Raw genomic sequence first — 18768 nt, 5'->3', positions numbered from 1 at the left:
CTCCTAAGCTAAAAAGCAGCATTTGCATTAAAGGACCATGGGTAACTTTGTATGGAGCCTGGACCCAACGCCAACAGAAGGAGAGTAAGGTCATTAGATAGGTATTTCTATGTACTTAATTTTTTGCTATGGACACCAATCGGAATTCCATTGCAGAACTGAGATATTGGTATTTTAGCCAAAATGTCGTCACCCTTATTACCTAGGCAATACAGTCCAAGGAAGTAAATTAATTGCTGTAGATGTTCGCGCACCGCCGGGCGAGAACACCGAATAATCACCAAATTCTCAGTTCTGCAATGGAATTCCGCTTGGTGCCCATAGAACGAAATGAAGTATAGACAAATACCTATCTAATGACCTAACTTTCAACTCTGTTGGTTTTGGGGTAATTTTGACAAATAGTATTTTCATTGAAAATACGTCCTTTTAGCTTAGGAGGGCAGCACGATCGCTCGCCACACCGCACTCAGGAAAGCACAGGCGTGAGCAGGGGTTTCCCGCTCAGTGCGTTGACGACATTGCGCGCCGCCAGGGTCGCCATGTCGTTGCGCGTACGCACAGTGGCGCTGCCGATGTGGGGAAGTACGACTGAAACGAAAAATGGGATTATTTCCAATACCCACAATAAATAAGTTTATTTTACTGAAAACAAAGCAAAAAAAAATCAAGCAAGTCTGCGCTGTCAATTATTATGAAATAAAGTAAATAAATACAATTTTGGCTGACAAGGCAGTGGTGGTGTACGTCCTGCTCTAATTACCTACCCATTTAATTATATATAGTTTATTTTAAGCACACTAATGTGCAATAGCCAATATAAAACGTGGTGTCGTAAGGCGTCGGCCGAGCAGAGCCCAGCGACGTCATCAAAGAGTAAAATAATCATAATAGGGACACGGAGTCGAAAAGGTTAAGAAAATTTGGCACTTACAGAGGTTGCGCAGGGTCAGTAATTTATGATCCTTGGGAAGCGGCTCAGGGGTGGTAACGTCTAGTCCGGCGGCGTAGATCTGTTTGTTCTTCAACGCGTCATATAGGGCGTCTTGGTCTACGAGATCTGTTGAAACAGAACAGGTCAAAGAAATTAAGTAGTAGGAGATAATAATTAGGTACAGTCGCTATCTGATTTATCAGACCGGCCGAGGTGCTCAAAAAACCTGAACACGCACGCTAACGCCTTGACAGTAGAGGCGTGTTCAGATATTTGTGGGTACCTTGGCCGCTCCGATATATCTGATAGCAAAAATACCTACTGATTTAGAAAGCTTAGAGAAGATCCTTTTAGTCAAACTTGGAGCGTTCTAAGGAAATAGTCCATAAATATTGGTTTTATTTTTGCTTTGCTAAGTTTTGTTGGCCAGTCAGTCAACAATTCTGTAGCCCTAGTGAAAAAGGGTACAAGTCTCATGCAGCTTAGGAGTAAAAGGGCATAGGTGTTACTTATTGGAACTTATACCCATTTACAACTGCGCTGCCCGAGACTTATACCTTTTTTTCACTAGGGACACAGAATTAGAACATTTGGTTTCGCAATATAGGAACTTACCTCCCCTGCCAACATTGATGAGTATGGCGTTCTTCTTCATCTTCCCCAGGAGTTCCTTGTTCACCATCAACTTAGTCTCATTATTCAAGGGCACCGCGAGGATCACGAAATCGCTTTGAGCCAGGAGCTCATCTTTGGACACGAAGTGGGCGCCGAGTGCCTTCGCTGAAACATTTTTGTGAGTTTTAGTAAGATACCTACGCAAATAATCAAAAGGACACTCGTACCTACATAGTCGTTTGGCACGTAATACCTACGATGTCAGGGTCCTGTCTCCAAGAGCAGAGGAGTGTATTAAAAAACAAGGCTAGGGTCCTTGAAAATGGCGGTCCAGTAGAATCATTTCCACAGAGTTACAGGTATTCTTTCTACACGAGATTCAGGGTCTTTATTACATAAGGGCGCGCGCTCGGGCCGCCTCTCGCGCTCGAGAGAAGGCCTGTGCCCAGCAGTGGGACGTATATAGGCTGAGATGATGATGATGATGAAATTACATTTAAGTGCGCTACGCGTTTGAAGTAGGTAACGAAGTTCATAAATATCTAATGAACTCCGCGCCGTCGATTGTACAAAAATAGCCTTGGTGTCGCTGATTGGCGAAGGAGACTGGTAGTAAACATTAAAATTGTGTCACTAAACTCACCAATGAAAATAATTACCTTGTGGCTTCTCCCTATGTCCAGTGTAAAGGAACTTCTCAACTTCGAACCCGGCCAGTCTCTTCACGATGGCCTGCCCAATGCCTCCGAGTCCGAACACACCGACTGTGCTGCCGCGGATCTCCTGGCCCAAAACTTTCTGGAAACCGATCTCCCATTGCCCACTGCAAAGAGGAATTATTGATGAATAAACAAACCTTCTTACGATCTTTTGTGGTAAGTATTATATCTTAAAGATAAATAGATAACCCTTATCTAGGTATTTACGATAATGATGACGCGGAGGTAGACACGAAATATCCGCACGTTGCCTTCAATGTTTAAAGGAACATCCAACGGACAGTGGAGTTTATAACGAAATAGTGCGACAATATCCAAACAACGCATTTGTTATGGGTATTTTTTGTCAAATAAGTTTGTGTAAACCAGCGGATGATGGCGGGAGACACACATACCAACCTGGAAGCTTCGTATCCGGAGGAATAAGATACGCCATCGATGAGGAATACAACTTTAGATCGATAACTGTATCCTTAAAGGGTCGTGGACATCTCTTCCTAGAAGATTTAACGAAGAAGAGAAGAAGACGCATGTATACATACACCAACGATGAAATATACGTTCATTTAGACGAAGTTTTATACACTTTCGAGACGGACTCTCATCCAGTAGGACAATTCAATACTCAGTTCAGTTTTCAACTCCCTCCTAATATTCCGGCATCAATAGAATACTATAAGGCAGCGGTGAAGTACCTTGTGAAATGCTATGTCAAGTACGTTGTTTCTATTAAATTTGAGATGCTGAATTTTTTCAGACCGGACAAACAGTACGAAAAAGAGATACACGTGATTTCCGTTCAGACACCACGTCTTACCATGGATCCTTTAGTGTACGGTGACCAGAAAAGCTTACTCCAAATCAACCCTCGATGCCTAGGTAAAAAACACATTGTCAAACTGAAGGCCCGTATGACGACTTCGGTGCTTAGACCCGGTGAGTGTGTGAAAGTGGAATATGAGATCACCAACGATACGAATAAAACAATCAAAGGTATTCAAGTGAAAATATCAGAAGTCGACCAATACACTTCAATGGGAGGCAGCGTTTTCAAGAATTATACCGATGTAGAGGGTGCTGAGTATAGTTATGAAACTATACCAGGTGGAGAAATAGTGAAATTTACTGCAGAAATCACAATTCCTGGACATTGTGCTTCGATCGAGCATTGTAAGTTTTTATCCCGAGATTATGCTGTAATGACTGTTGTTAGATTACCGGGCTTACATATAGATATACCTCTTGAAATACCATTTCAAGTAATAAAAACTCTATCATGCAGCGATGAGGAATACCATTGCGTTTCTGGCTGTGCTCGTTGTACCTTTGCGAATGAAGAAATAAACTCGCCCAGGGATGATCCACCGACCTATTGGGAAGTGATGGCCGAGGGCATCAATGTTTCTCCGAAAAGAAAAGGATCTAAATTGGATGCAATACTTTTGAAAAGGAAAGGTATTTGAAATACAAATCTAGACCTATCCTATGCCAATAATTATGCCGTCTAAACTTAGTTATTGAAGCAGTGGTTCCCAAAGTTGACTGAGCTCCGACCACCTAACAAAAACTGCCGAATTCGTGACCCACCTCTTGGCCGTCTTAAAAAGGGAGCATAAAATGTTATTTGTAACGCTCAGATGCCCTAGTAGTTTTAGGGCCCACTCATGACTCAATATTCACTCGCGACTCGCGACCCACCAATTATGCGACCCATAGTTTGGGAACAGGGGCTATTCATGGACAGCCCCATAGCTGGATTGAAGAGAGTTTATAGGTCAAATGAAATTCACTAGGAATTAAACACGCAAGCGTGCAGTGCCATGTGCTACTGACGACATGGCCAAATATCAAGCATTTATTTTAAAAGTCATTAATTTAATAACCGAACGCAGCCTATAAAATTGTTATCATTGAACGCGCTCTCTGTTAACTGTCAAAGCTAAGTTCATTTCATAAATAGCATTTTAGACTCTATTTCCCAGTAAATAGGGTTTAATTAAATTAGTATATTAGTGTAAATAACTATGCATCATGCAATTGCATTGAATTCTTAATTTTGTTTGGTTTTTCCTAAGTCAAACAACGCCCAAAATTCCAAACAAAAGATGACACATTCCATTAGTTGAGCTAGTTTATTTACTTTTAAGTGGTTCTAGTGTATTAAAACTGAGATAGCATTATCAGATAAAACAAACAATTGATTAACATGAATGATCAAAAACATTTGAAATAGAACGTGTTTGTTGTGAAATCGTGATCATAATATTTCCATCATGGGAGTGTACTGCGAAATCAACTTGTGTAAGCCAGTGGACGGGGTGTACACCCCAGGAAGCACAGTTTCAGGCAAGATCAAGTATTGTTTGGACAAAGAAACTGTTTTTAGTAAGATAATAGTGTCTCTGAAAGGGCATGGATGGCTAGTCCTCGACGATGACTTCCAGAAGTCAAACGATCAACTGTGTACATACAGGAATTCGGAAAACTATGTGGATGTAGAAAACATTATTTACGAGAATGTAAAAGGAGAACCGTTGCCTGCAGGAAGTTACGAGACTGAATTTAACTATCAGCTACCTCAAAACATACCAGGTTCACTGAAATACATGAACAAGAGCCCACAATACACAGTTTGGTGTAATATAAAATACTATGTCCGCATCAAATTTGAAAAGCCTGAATTATTGAGCTTTAACAAACATTACAAGAAGAAAATAACTGTTGTTTCTGGAGTGACTCCAAGATTGCCAACCGAACCAACCGTTTATGGAGAACAGACAAGTTTGTTTCAATTAGCCTCTTTATTTTCAAGTAAGAAGAGCATTGTCAACATTAAAGCTACCATGGCCAACTCCGTAGTGAAACCTGGTGACAGTGTCAAAGTTGACTATGAAGTTGAGAACAACACCAATCTTACTTTAAAGGCGGTCGAGATAAAATTAGTTCAAGTTGATTCCTTTACAGTAAAAGGAAAGAAAGATGCGAGAATTGTTGAAGATGTAAAAGAAACCGATATTAAATATGGGGCCATGCAGAGTGGTGAAACCAAAACATTCTCGGATGAAATTACTATTCCAGTGGGTCTTGCATCAATAGATTACTCTAAGATTATAGCCAGAGATTATGCCGTAGCTATCACCGCTGTTATACCGATGCCACACCGTAACTTAGTGCTGGAGATACCCGTACAAGTGATAGATCGACTTGAAAATTCTTTGGAAGCTAGTGGGTCTGCACCACCTTCTTATTGGGAGGCTATGGGTGAAGAAAAAAAGGAACCACTGGGAAAGGATGACAGTTCTGATGAGGAGAAGGAAAAATCTTGAATGTACGAGGCTTGCCGAAGTTAAATCTAATTTTATACTATCTAATTTGTTTTTGCAGCTAACAGTTGTACAGTTCTGGTATTTTTGCTATTCATTATGGCACAACTTTTACAGGTAGTTTTATAAAAATATACATAATGGTACAAATAAATCCAAACTATGTAATATAATTATAATATAATATTTTCATACAATAATAATATAAATCCAACTACTAAGTATAATTAAATGTTATGTTGCCTTGCAGAAAGAATTAAGATATTAATGAGATAGTTTTCAGAAAATACCTAAAAGACATTTTGGTACATACATAGATTATTATTGTTTTGTATTCTATTTTAGCAGATACATTTAAGGATAATTTTGTAATAATACATAATATAAGTACCTATATAATTAGGTACATGCAAAGGTATTTTTTTAATTATTTGCAAGTAAAGATGACTGAAACCAAAAATATTACATAACCATTTTAGATATAATTTGGTTGTTTTATTGACATACTTTTACAACAAACATAACAGCAACTTACCTGTGAACCTGCTCCAAATTCTCAGTAAAGCGTCTGCCAGTGCCGAGCATCAGAGCAATAGCAATCTCAGCAACCGCAGGACTGAGCACATCTGGGGTGTTTGACAACTTGATGCCCCGCGACTTCAGCTCGTCTACATTACAGTGGTTGTAGCCGGCAGATGCAGTTGCCACCACTTTGAGAGAAGGACCTGGAATGGAACGGTAAAGGCTAGTAATTACTAATCTTAGATGGATCGAAGGGCATCGCCAAGGAGGTAGCACTTGAATTAAAATTTGATATCATTGTGAGAGTCCGGATGGCAAGTTGTACTTAAATGAAAATAAACAAAAAGCATAATACCATATATTTTTGTACAATTTATTTAAGTTATTACCAAAAAAAAGTACACCCGTTAGAATGGCGGGAATATTTTAATATACATGTATCAGTGTAGGTTAAATTGATAACCTTTACATAATACTTGCAGAGATAATAAGATAAAAATTACTTAACATTTAATAAATTTATACATTGATTGTAGGTTGACTAGGTACTTTTGTAAAACAAAAATTATTTAGGTATGTAATAAAATGCATAAATGCTAATATTATAAATGCAAAAGTAAATCTGATTAGTCTGATAGCAAATGAAACGGAAAGTGAATAAGAAATACATAAAAAATAATATGTCAAGCAGTTTGGCGAAACCTTGTACCATTCTAATTTTGTATTAATACTTTCGTTAAAAACAAAATTCAACTGGAAGAGGCCTATACCTCTTATGAGGATTTTGGAGAAACTTTATTAGTAATTAATATTTATCTTAGATTAAGTACCTACAAATACTATATAGAGTATGTTTACACAGATATATGTTTTTTTTTTAATTTAACCTACCAGCTTTGTCAAGCAGTTCCTTAGTGATAGGGTGGTGTGACACCCAGACCAAGGCAGAGATACCAGGAGCTAGTCGGAGCAGTTCCTCCTTGTTCTGTGTGATGCCTTCTTCACCAAAGTTGATGTACCGACTCTGGAGAACTGTGAAACTGTCAAATTTTATTTTATTTGAATTGCCCTCACAATGTTTTTAAAAAAAAATGTATAATATAATTTAGTGGTCATTATAATAAGTGGGTACAATTAGCAAATGATATTTCTAAAAAAAAAATTATGGTTATGGGTGGGTAAACAAGTGATTTTAAAATGAACTTTATTGTTTAGAGAATAAGAGGAAATTTTTAACACCTTACTGTTCTGATGCTTACTGTACCTACACAATACTTAATAAATAAAGATAATTAATAAATAGAAAAAAACATTTGATTCATTAAACTTAGTCTAAATAACTATTTTAACTTATTAATAATTCAATTCAATTATTATTTTTATTTATTATTTATTTAAACTTTATTGCACAAACACAAGAAAAATGTACAAATGGCGGACTTAATGCCTAAAGGCATTCTCTACCAGTCAACCATTGGGTCAAGCGGAGACAAATTAATACTCACTGCTCCTGTAGAATCTTTAACGCCGGTTCAGGATAATCATTTGAAGAAACCAACACTTTTAAATCCTTCGTCATCGTTGCAATCTCGGCGCTTCCAGTCTGCGAAACAAGCGCACACAGACCGAGTAACGTAACCGAGCATATACCCATTGTTATCAGTTTAACAATTGATAACAAACTTTTATAGATAAATCTCCACAATTACACACTCGCAGAGCGTGACCGCGAGCTGCGCGCAGCCAACGTATGTCATAAACTAAGTATAATAACTTGCGGACTATTAAACATGATTGCTTGTATAAACTTATCAGTTAATTAATTACTCTTGGAAATTAAAAGTTAACTTACTTTGTGATTGAAGGTTATGTTATTGTTTTTACTTGTTTGACAGATGGAGGAATAGTATGTATAATGCACACCCATTTAAAGCTCGACCAATCCTGCCCGGTCCGATAAATGACGTCCATAAGGCCTCAATAGACCTTGCAGCCAAGTGAGCCAAGGCCCCAACGTTTTCTGTTCACTTTGACGGCGCAGCAACTAGTATCACTTCCCTCTCCTCGCTCTTTTAAAAATGCCATTTGTCAAAAAAGGACAACCATACTGTTGACAAGGTGAACTTCAAATAAAGTGTTGCCTTTTATGATGCATCCAGGCTGTGTATGTGTGCGTAAAAACGTGTATGTGTGCTCTTTTAGGGATGTGAAAAGTCGATTTTAATCGTGTTATATATCGATAAACGCTACACAGCGGAACGAAATAGCTATTAATTGAAGCTTCAATATCTTCGTTAAACGTAAACATAATTGAAATACTAATGAATAATAAATACATATATTAGAATATAATAAAATAATTCAATTATTGCGGAACACATATTTTAGTAGGTATTTATGTATTTTAATTAAATATCTGAACTTTCCCTTGGTTCCCTGCTGGGACATGACGATAAAATTGTGATCTGATAACCACAATAAAGAATAAAAGCGTTTTTGTTCATTTTAGGTCTCGTTAAACCTTTGAAGTAAAATTAAAATTGCAAGAAATGTCGATAGTTTATCGATATGACTTTATCGACATGGCCACAGCAAGGTGGTGTTAAATTGTTAATCGTACACTAAACAAAAGTGGCAACAGTGACAGCTCGCTGAGAAGGTATCTCTATATATTATAAATCTATGATGCTACACACCCAAAATGCCAGTACAAAAAGGCGCGAAATTCAAATTTTCTATGGCAGATCAATTCTCCGCGCCTACATTTTGTAAACTTGCCACCTTTTTCTACTGCCAAAGTGACTGTGCCAGAGTATATTTTATAATAGGAGAATATTAATTTTTCGAATGATATCTTTGAATGATGAGAAATATTCAAATAATGTAAATTCAGGCGGAAAGGTCTCGAGATCACTGATAGGGACCAGTGGTGAGGCGTTTTAAAACACCGGTGGGGATTTTTATGTTTCAGCTCTCTTGTTCGCTAACTCTGAGAACTGATCAAAGAGAAGTATACTAGTAGTTCGCCCCGAACTGTGAACTCGCGGTTCGCCAAAAAGATCAATTGAATGCAGTGCTACTTAGTCCGAGATGGGCATTTCGTAATTGATTCCTGATTCCACGATTACTTAAAATTACTTTGTAATCTGATTACAGATTCCCAGATTACTTTGTAATCTAACAATACCGAATTACTAAGAACCTACAATTCCATTTGAGGAATCAGGAATCAATTTTTCGAATATTACAATTACTAGTAATTGGAATCAATGTCGATTCCTCATTACAGGAATATATTACTTGATTCCTTTCAGATTACATTTCGTACTACTACTATCAAAAGTACATTTCCATAGTAGATATAGATGTTGTTGACTTACTAGGATACCTTATTTGTAACAGGTGTGAAGATTTCGAAAATGATGACCATGACCAATAAAACGACACCCACCCTTTTATGACATAGTGCATGGCTGCCATTTTGGAATCCAAAATGGTCATCATTTTCGAAATCTGCGCCCCCTAAAACCTATAAAACGACATCCATGACGACTTTTATGACACAGTGCATGGCCGCCATTTTGGAATCCAAAATGGTCATAATTTTCGAAATCTGCGCCCCTAAAACCTATAAAACGACACCCATGACGACTTTTATGACATAGTGCATGGCCGCCATTTTAGAATCCAAAATGGTCATCATTTTCGAAATCTGCGCCTCCAAAAACCTATAAAATGACACCCATGACGACTTTTACGACATAGTGCATGGCCGCCATTTCGGAATCCAAAATGGTCATCATTTTCGAAATCTGCGCCCCCCCAAAACCTATAAAACGACATCCATGACGACTTTTATGACACAGTGCATGGCCGCCATTTTGGAATCCAAAATGGTCATCATTTTCGAAATCTGCGCCCCCTAAAACCTATAAAACGACATCCATGTCGACTTTTATGACACAGTGCATGGCCGCCATTTTGGAATCCAAAATGGACATCATTTTCGAAATCTGCGCCCCCTAAAACCTATAAAACGACACCCATGACGACTTTTATGACATAGTGCATGGACGCCATTTTGGAATCCAAAATGGTCATCATTTTCGAAATCTGCGCCACCTAAAATCTATGAAACGACACCCATGACGACTTTTATGACATAGTGCATGGCCGCCATTTTGGAATCCAAAATGGTCATCATTTTCGAAATCTGCGCCCCCTAAAATCTATGAAACGACACCCATGACGACTTTTATGACACAGTGCATGGCCGCCATTTTGGAATCCAAAATGGACATCATTTTCGAAATCTGCGCCCCCTAAAACCTATAAAACGACACCCATGACGACTTTTATGACATAGTGCATGGACGCCATTTTGGAATCCAAAATGGTCATCATTTTCGAAATCTGCGCCCCCTAAAATCTATGAAACGACACCCATGACGACTTTTATGACATAGTGCATGGCCGCCATTTTGGAATCCAAAATGGTCATCATTTTCGAAATCTGCGTCCCCTAAAACCTATAAAACGACACCCATGATGACTTTAATGACATAGTGCAGGGCCGCCATTTTGGAATCCAAAATGGTCATCATTTTCGAAATCTGCGTCCCCTAAAACCTATAAAACGACACCCATGATGACTTTAATGACATAGTGCAGGGCCGCCATTTTGGAATCCAAAATGGTCATCATTTTCGAAATCTGCGCCCCCGAAAACCTATAAAACGACACCCAGGACGATTTTTATTTTATGACATAGTGCATGGCCGCCATTTTGGAATCCAAAATGGTCATCATTTTCGAAATCTGCGCCCCCTAAAACCTATAAAACGACACCCATGACAACTTTTATGACATAGTGCATGGCCGCCATCTTGGATTCCAAAATTGTCATCATTTTTGAAAAAACTTAAATAAAAAAAAAACAATATTATAAATGTGTAACAAACCGAGCACTTTCATTTGATACCAAACTCGACCATACTTTCTTGCAATTAAATGACCAGAATAGCAAGACCCCTCACAAATGGCTTTTTAGCATTTTAAGGTCTTCTAGCTCAATAACCTCTTGTTCGAGCCTGCTCAAAAATTAATGACTATAATATAATGCCCTCAACTACACGTTTACCCAATTTCATTTAAATTCAAGCAAATCTTGTCAGTAGAAAAAGGCGGCAAATTTAAAAAATGTAGGAGGGATTATCGTCTCATAGAAAATTTGAAATTCGCGCCTTTTTCTACTGACAAGATTTGCTTGACCAAGTATATATGAACTGATCAAGTGATCCAATCAATGGGGTTGGCAACTGTCAAAGGTTTACATAGGCGGCGCCATCATAGCTGGCCCCTTTTTCTATGATCCAGGGCATAAAATTGCATTGAAAAAAATTGAGACAATGCTAGAGATCGACAGGGCAAGCTATGCTGGCGCCATCTGCTAAATACTTCGACCGGCCAACCCCATGTGAATGCGTACCCCGTACGCGTTTTTTCGCGTTTTCAAAACGCGTTCCACCAACTTTCCACAACAATGTCTTAGACGTGTGCGCCGATTAAAAATTGATCGGCGGCGGCGTTTGTCAAAAAATCGGTGGCAGCGGCGTGTTTTTGGCGTGAAATCGGCGTGACCTTGACTTTCAAGTTTCTTAAGAAACATCATTAATTAGTTGTTTTTCTTGAAAATTTGATCAATGCAGGTTGCTGGTCAATGAACTACGTATAGTTTGAATATGCTATGAGTAAAATAGGGTTTGTAAATGAATATAGGATAGGTATAATAACTTGATTTCCCTAGTAACTGGCTTTCATTAAGAGGTTTCCTGCTCCCAATGACCTTCGATCCAATCTGTAACTCTCCGTTTTCTCAAGCTTTCCATGGTTTAACCTATTAAAAATGACGTACTTTTTACTTTAACAAAAGATAACTTCATATATCCTTGGCATTTGCTAGACATAGTATACTACTATGGCTTCTTTTTAATGGTTTTCTTGTCGTACAGTCAACAACAGAGCTATGAATACAGGCAAAGTGCCAAAAATATGTATACACGACCTTAATGTACAGGCAATAAAGTACTGTATACATATTTTTGACACTTTGCCTGTATTCATAGCTCTGTTGTTGACTGTACAAGTACCAGGCTCACTGAAACGTATCTTCTATCTCGTGTTCTCATTGCTGAGGCTCGCGACCACATGTAATTTGTCTCCATTTCGTGCGGTCATGCCGCCGTATGGACTGCATGGTGCAGACTGCTGCAAGCCGACCTCTTCATAGCGTTCGACCATCTCACACATGCTTCAACTCGAGCACGTTTGCCATTCATTTCTCCACATCATGCGTTGGATAATATATCCGAAGAAGCTAAGGGTTCACCCATGGCATGTTTGGAATAGATGAGTGGCGATATAGAGCTCTTTCAGAATGGAGAAGTTTGTTCTTCTAGCTGTCCAAGGTATAAGCAGCACTAGCAGAAGTCTTATATTTCGTTCGTTAACAGTTGACGGTGAATACTTAGGGTTACTCAGTTACTTTAATTGGTGTGTCTATTAGTTTCTGCAACAGGCTATTCAGGTTCATTTAATTAATGATTGATGTATATTTGACAACTGTAACATAAATAATACAAAAAATCTATATTGTAATCCAAAAACCAACTTAGAATAGCTAATTAACAACACTCAAGGTCACGCCGATTTCACGCCGATCATTTATCGACGGCGGTGGCGTGGTCAAAAAGCCCGGCGGCGGCGGCGCGCCGGCGAGGCGCACAAGTCTACAATGTCTTAGTTTATTCCAGCCTGTAGGCAGGCGTGGCTCACTCCGCGATTTCGTCGCTTTGCTACAGGTAGCTAAGGGCCCCCCCATATCTGGCGTCTTTCGAGCGTCGGCGTCTACAATTCTATAGCCGACGTCGACGCAACGTCGACGCAGCGTCGACGCAACTGCGCAGCGACGTCATTTTCCATAGCGCTGGACCGACGCCGACAGACGCCGACGCTCGAAAGACGCCAGATGTGGGGGGGCCCTAAAAGTACATCCGTTCGGCCCCAATTTTGGGGTTTGCCATAAGCCGCGCGTGGCGCTGTCGCCACCTAGCGGCCATATCTGTGCTGATCGTAACAGACGCGTTTTGTTAGGGAGTAAGTCTTCTGTACCTAGTACTATTATTTATTCTGTGCTGTAGGTAACCCTCCGAATTCCAGTCCCACTCGCGCTCTTTTGATCGGTTTTTTATGTTGTTACATAAGAAAAACACTTATTTACTTTGCAAATTACGATGCCAAAGTTCATGAAAGACTTACCTAATCTAATTAATACGCGGCGCAAAAGAATTTCAGTTAAAGTCATCGTTTGCGTAGAAGATTTAATTAAAAAGGCATCTATTGTACTTATAGACGTGGCAGTGTATCAGGCCAAGTTTGAAGGAAAATGCCGTCCGGTTTTGTCTTTCGTATAGTATAAATATTTATAGTATATAAATCAGGGACAGGGAGTTTATTTATTTAGGTATTTAAACTTTATTGCACAAATTTACAAAAAAAGAGTACAATTGGCAGACTTAATAACGAGTATAGTTGCAATAGTACGAGTAAGTATATAGGTAAGGCTAATGATTGAGCAGATTAGCTTATTTAACGTATACATAAAAAATCGTGATACCAAAGTAGAATACCGGTTAATTTGTATGAAAAATATACCGGTATTTGGTCCCTGATTTTAATACGTACACATCCTATTCTTTTTTCGATCCCCTTGTTACCTACTTTTTTCCGAGTATACAGCTAACGACCTGTTTTTTACTGAATTCTCTGCCCTACAGCTGTGTTTTGTATGATATAGGAGGCATACGAGCAGACGAATAAAGCTGATGGTAAAGCGATTACCCTCGCTCATGGGCACCCGTAAAACAAGAGGGGTAACTTACTTAGATTTCAAAATGTTATATTTTGACCAGGTTTCTGACTGACTGGGTACCTATGTACTTGTAAGTACCTAGGTAATATCGAGTCTTGACTCAAATCATGCGAGATTAAAATTTGATTTTAGGATTCATACCGGTAAACTTGACATCAGTAGGTATTAGCAGAGATTTTTCAGTGACTGTTAGTAAAATTGTTTTAGTAATAAGCAATATTGTACTTAAGTTACATTTATTTTCTTCTTCTTCTTTAATTACAATACATGTAAAAATGGTTCGACTTGCTAACAAAATGAGTGTCAAACTTTCTGGCTTTCTGCGGCTGAAGGAACTTGGCCTATTTTTTACGTTTACATATTAATGACGAATTAAATAATATCCCAATTTAATTCGGCATTTGCGTAACAAACGTAGGCGGGTGGTGGTAGTGTCCAATCAAGATCAGGATACTTTTAATTTGATTTGTGGTAAATAAGCACTGAAAATTGTGCTACCATGTCTTGGTTTAAGGGTGCCGGTGAGTGTATAATTTGTTAATGCATTTTATGAGATTTAATATTTTTTATGACAATAGAAGAAATTGAATTGAATGATAGTAGAAGTAAAAAAAATAAATCCAATTTTCACCCCGTTGGGTTTGAATAAAAAAAAATCCTTTCCTAGTGGAGCTCCTTTCCCTGAAGAATTAAATGTTTCAAAGTTCAAAATTCTACATCAACGAATTAGGCTGTGCGTTGTCTGTCTGTATAGATACGTTTGGTACGTTAGATGTGCAAGTTGAGAAAGTTTACAGAAAGTTGAAAAAGTTTTTAAATTTTATTTCTTATTGGCTTATGGACTAGTCCGATTTTTATGTGGGCTTACTTAATATTTGTTGCATAAACAATATTTTAATATAAGTACATATTAATAATTCAGCCTATATACGTCCCACTGCTGGGCACAGGCCTCCTCTCATGCGCGAGAGGGCTTGATGGGATGGGATTATAGTCCTCACGCTAGCCGAATGCGGATTGGGAACTTCAAATACACCTTTAAATTTCTTCGCAGATGTAGGCAGATATTTTAATAAAAAATCTATTTTTTCAGTGGATTACGTAGATGATTGGTTCCTGATGTCCACACCTTGGCTACTCTTCGCAATATGGTTCGCGTACATCACTTTCGTGTTGAAATGGGGTCCCGCCTACATGTCCAAAAGGCCGGCTTACAAACTCACTAATGTTTTAGCCATATACAATTTATTTCAAGTATTGCTATCCTGTTACATAGTTTACATGGTAAGTTAAATACAGTCAGCTATTACCTAACCCCAAAATACCCCGTATATAAAATTAGTCAGACCAGAATAAATAAAAGCCCTTCCCTACTCCAACTTTACTTTCTATACTTTCCTGTACTACTCGTATACTCCTCCTGGCAGTAAATAGGTACCATGGGCAAGCGGAAATTCTTTTGACAGTATGTACTTCCTAATCAAGGCTCCGAACCGGTTTGTTCTTCATACAAAAAATACCGGTATTACGTTCATTTTCGTTTTTTGGTTAATTATTTCATTTTTAATTGGACAATCTAATAATACGAAGTTGTTACCTAAAGACAAAAAGCATACAATAATTAAAAATATTGGGCTATTTCGGATTTATCTTAAAAACCGGTTCCGAGCCCTGTTCCTAATACCCGTAGGTTCACTTACTAACTTACTTACTTTGTTGGCGCGGTGACCCAAAATGAGTCTTGGCCTCCAACACAAGAGCACGCCACTTTGATCGGTCCAGAGCGGTATCCCGCCAGCTTTCGCCGACGCCGAGCTCACGGAGATCTGCCTCCACTATATCTAGGTTCACTAGCAAACAGAAAGAAGATCAATACCAATACATATAAAACAGGCCTTTTCATCTGTGTCAGATGTTTTAAGTAGCATTCCGGTAACGATACTTACGTTCGTGGTTGTATAGCCCTCAAATACCAATAAATGTATTGCATCTACATAAGTATAAATAATATATTAAGTAGCTGATGAATTGCCACGAGCGTATCGGTAGAAAACTTCACGTCGTTGCGATGTATTCAAGGATCTTTATGTTTAATATTTATTCGCAGGGTGTGTGGCACATGAACACGCAAGGAGTGGTGAGCTCGCACTGTGCAATTGAAGCAAAAGAGACCCAACCTTACGTAAGTCCTTCAATGTTTTCTTGAAGATAAATAATTTCTTTAGATACCTTAACACTGAGCGCTTGCACCATCCCATTAAGCCGGGGTTAACCGTTAACCCGGTGTCAAATTGTACCGGTAACCATGGTAACTCCACCGGTTCCAAGGAGAGGACAGCCTCGGCTGTCGGCAGCAGGCGGTGTTCGCGGTAGAATGCTCTGCGATCCCGTGTTCACCGTCACCATTAGCTGCGAGACGGGCATACCGTGGGGGGTTTACTCGGTATTTGGCCCCTTGGCCACGAGTCCGACATATCCGTCCGAGTTCCCCGTCTAGGCGGAATGCCTGAATGCATTACTCCACGTTAAAAAAAAGTTTTAACGGGTTAACCCCGGGTTAGTGAATGGTGCAAGTGGCACTAAGGCCCAAGAAACAACATAGGTATACCTTTCTTTATCTTCCTCAGCAGACATCTTCCTCAAAAAGGACAAGTAGGTAGACGTAATAACTTCTTATCCTACCGAACAAAACTACATAAAAACGAAGGGCTTCAGCAACATATACCTACCTACATACAACATAATAGCAGTATTGATAATTCCGCTACCTGACGCTAGATGTCGACCACGAAAGTAATGTTCGTTTTTGGTAACCAAACTGATGTCTGGAGTGAGCACTGCTTTCTTATTTCTCTATGCTTTAAATTATGATCGAATTTCAGATGATGCGTGGCGTTTGGATATACTTCTTCGCAAAGATTACTGAACTGCTCGACACGGTATTCTTCGTACTGCGGAAGAAGATGAACCAAGTTTCTTTCCTCCATGTGTACCACCATTCTCTCATGGTGATCGCCACGTGGTTTGCCCTTAAGTACAATCCTACGGATGTGCTTATATTCTTAGGGACGCTCAACTCTTTTGTACATATTATTATGTATGGTTACTATGGGTTGTCGGCGTATCCTAGTATGGCGAAGTATTTGTGGTGGAAGAAGTATATAACGTCGTTTCAGCTGGTAAGGACTAAATTTGTTAAATTAATGATAATTTGTAGGCGTCGGAGGAAAAGTGATCTTAATTGGTCACATATGTTCTAGTCTAGGGCAGTGGTTATTAACCTTTTAGTGATAAGTAGGTAATTAACATAAACTCATAAACCACTTCGGGTACCCAGGGGCTACCAACCGTTCGGGAATCACCACTGTTCTAGGGTCATAGGGTCGGTTGTATAGCTTACATAAAAGAACGAGACGATAACAAAAAAATATAGTTTAGTTTTATTTTTAATTATTTTAGTTTTATTTTTATTTAGTTTACTGTACTATATTCATTTAATATCTAATTTTTTTGAGGTACCTGCACCAAAGAAGGCCGATTATTTTTATTATTTGTGTGAGGTTTTGACAGTAGTCTATTCTAACTTAAAAACCGGACCGTCTTTGGTGCAGGTACCTTAGGTGTGTTGTTATTGTATTATTACACAAATTAAATTACTATTGACCGTTTGAAATCATTCCTGAACTTTGGAACTAGTATACTTATCCTTCTTTATGATTTCACCGCGCCCAGGTCACGGTGCGGTGCGGTAGTGTGTGACGGCTTTAAAATTGAATTTAAGGAAGTCCATGCAATTAATGTTTTGTATTCTTATTTCAGATACAATTTGGACTCATCACATTACACGCATTCACCAGCGCCTTCGTGTCGAAATGCAACACTTCTTTCGTTCTGCTATTTACTATTTTCTTCAATCTGGGCGTCATGATATACCTTTTCAGTGACTTTTACGTTAAATCGTATGGAAAAAAAGATGCGAAAAGCAAAAAAACTAAAACAGTTTTAGAAAATCAACCTTCTGCCATTAGTTTAGTTGATGCTATGTATGCTACGAATTGTAGATCTGATGAAAGTGAAAAAATTAAATAAAAAATGAGAGAAATCCTAGCCTAGTTTATGATTGTACAAAACATACAATTATTTTAATTGAGTACTCAGTGAGTATAGTCTGTACCGTTAGGTGATAAAAGTAAGCAAACAATTTATACATTTTCGGGTGGTTCTAACATTTATTGGTTAACCAACCAAATACAAAAACGCCTGTATCTGTCACTGAACGACCTGACTTTAACCTACATTATTTGATCATGTAATATTTTCATCTACCCTCAACTGGCTTAAGGAGCCATTTGAGGGTAGATTTTGTTTACTTTTTTTTAAATACCTAATAAAGATACAGAGTATAGGGTAAATCGTCAATTACTGTTGTTCTCGTTTTCTTAAAATTTCTTGTAGAACTGTATTAAACACAATTAAACTATACAATTCTCTCTACAACTTCTTGTAAGCCTGTACCTATATGTATTTAATTCAAAACAGAAGTTAGAATACGAACCATTTTTTATTTACTAAACCGACCTAGTTGCGATTTTCTGTGGTACAGTCACCTGCATTAGTATGTTACTCTTCGAAGGCCGCAAAAATATGTGACACGCTCTTATGGCTCTACAAATAAAATCGTGGCAGATATTTAAGCAGCCCTACTAGCCCTAGTTGTATAACATA

The 18768-nt window shown here is 38.5% G+C and overlaps 3 protein-coding genes and 1 long non-coding RNA gene across 4 annotated transcripts in view; 3 read left to right on the top strand and 1 right to left on the bottom strand.

Annotated features, from left to right (window-relative positions):
• LOC134672622 (uncharacterized) overlaps nt 1-18768 on the top strand; it is a 61398-nt gene that overhangs the window by 41803 nt on the left and 827 nt on the right. The window lies entirely within an intron of this gene.
• On the bottom strand, nt 455-8055 carry LOC134672596 (glyoxylate reductase/hydroxypyruvate reductase-like). The gene is made up of 8 exons (XM_063530547.1): nt 7966-8055; nt 7619-7716; nt 7005-7153; nt 6127-6316; nt 2209-2372; nt 1550-1714; nt 935-1060; nt 455-591 (listed from the first exon to the last, which is right to left on the bottom strand). The coding sequence occupies exons 1-8, from the start codon at nt 8038-8040 to the stop codon at nt 470-472; spliced, it is 1089 nt and encodes a 362-aa protein (XP_063386617.1). The 5' UTR covers nt 8041-8055; the 3' UTR covers nt 455-469.
• Nucleotides 4320-6045, top strand: LOC134672597 (uncharacterized). Its single transcript, XM_063530548.1, has one exon. The coding sequence runs from the start codon at nt 4542-4544 to the stop codon at nt 5592-5594; it is 1053 nt and encodes a 350-aa protein (XP_063386618.1). The 5' UTR covers nt 4320-4541; the 3' UTR covers nt 5595-6045.
• LOC134672598 (very long chain fatty acid elongase 7-like) lies at nt 14458-18159 on the top strand. Its single transcript, XM_063530550.1, has 5 exons — nt 14458-14564; nt 15137-15327; nt 16151-16225; nt 16926-17222; nt 17863-18159. The coding sequence occupies exons 1-5, from the start codon at nt 14543-14545 to the stop codon at nt 18130-18132; spliced, it is 855 nt and encodes a 284-aa protein (XP_063386620.1). The 5' UTR covers nt 14458-14542; the 3' UTR covers nt 18133-18159.

This window comes from Cydia fagiglandana, chromosome 17 (assembly GCF_963556715.1).
Source record: "Cydia fagiglandana chromosome 17, ilCydFagi1.1, whole genome shotgun sequence".
NCBI classification, from domain to species: domain Eukaryota; kingdom Metazoa; phylum Arthropoda; class Insecta; order Lepidoptera; family Tortricidae; genus Cydia; species Cydia fagiglandana.
This window is presented reverse-complemented; position numbering and strand designations above follow the sequence as displayed.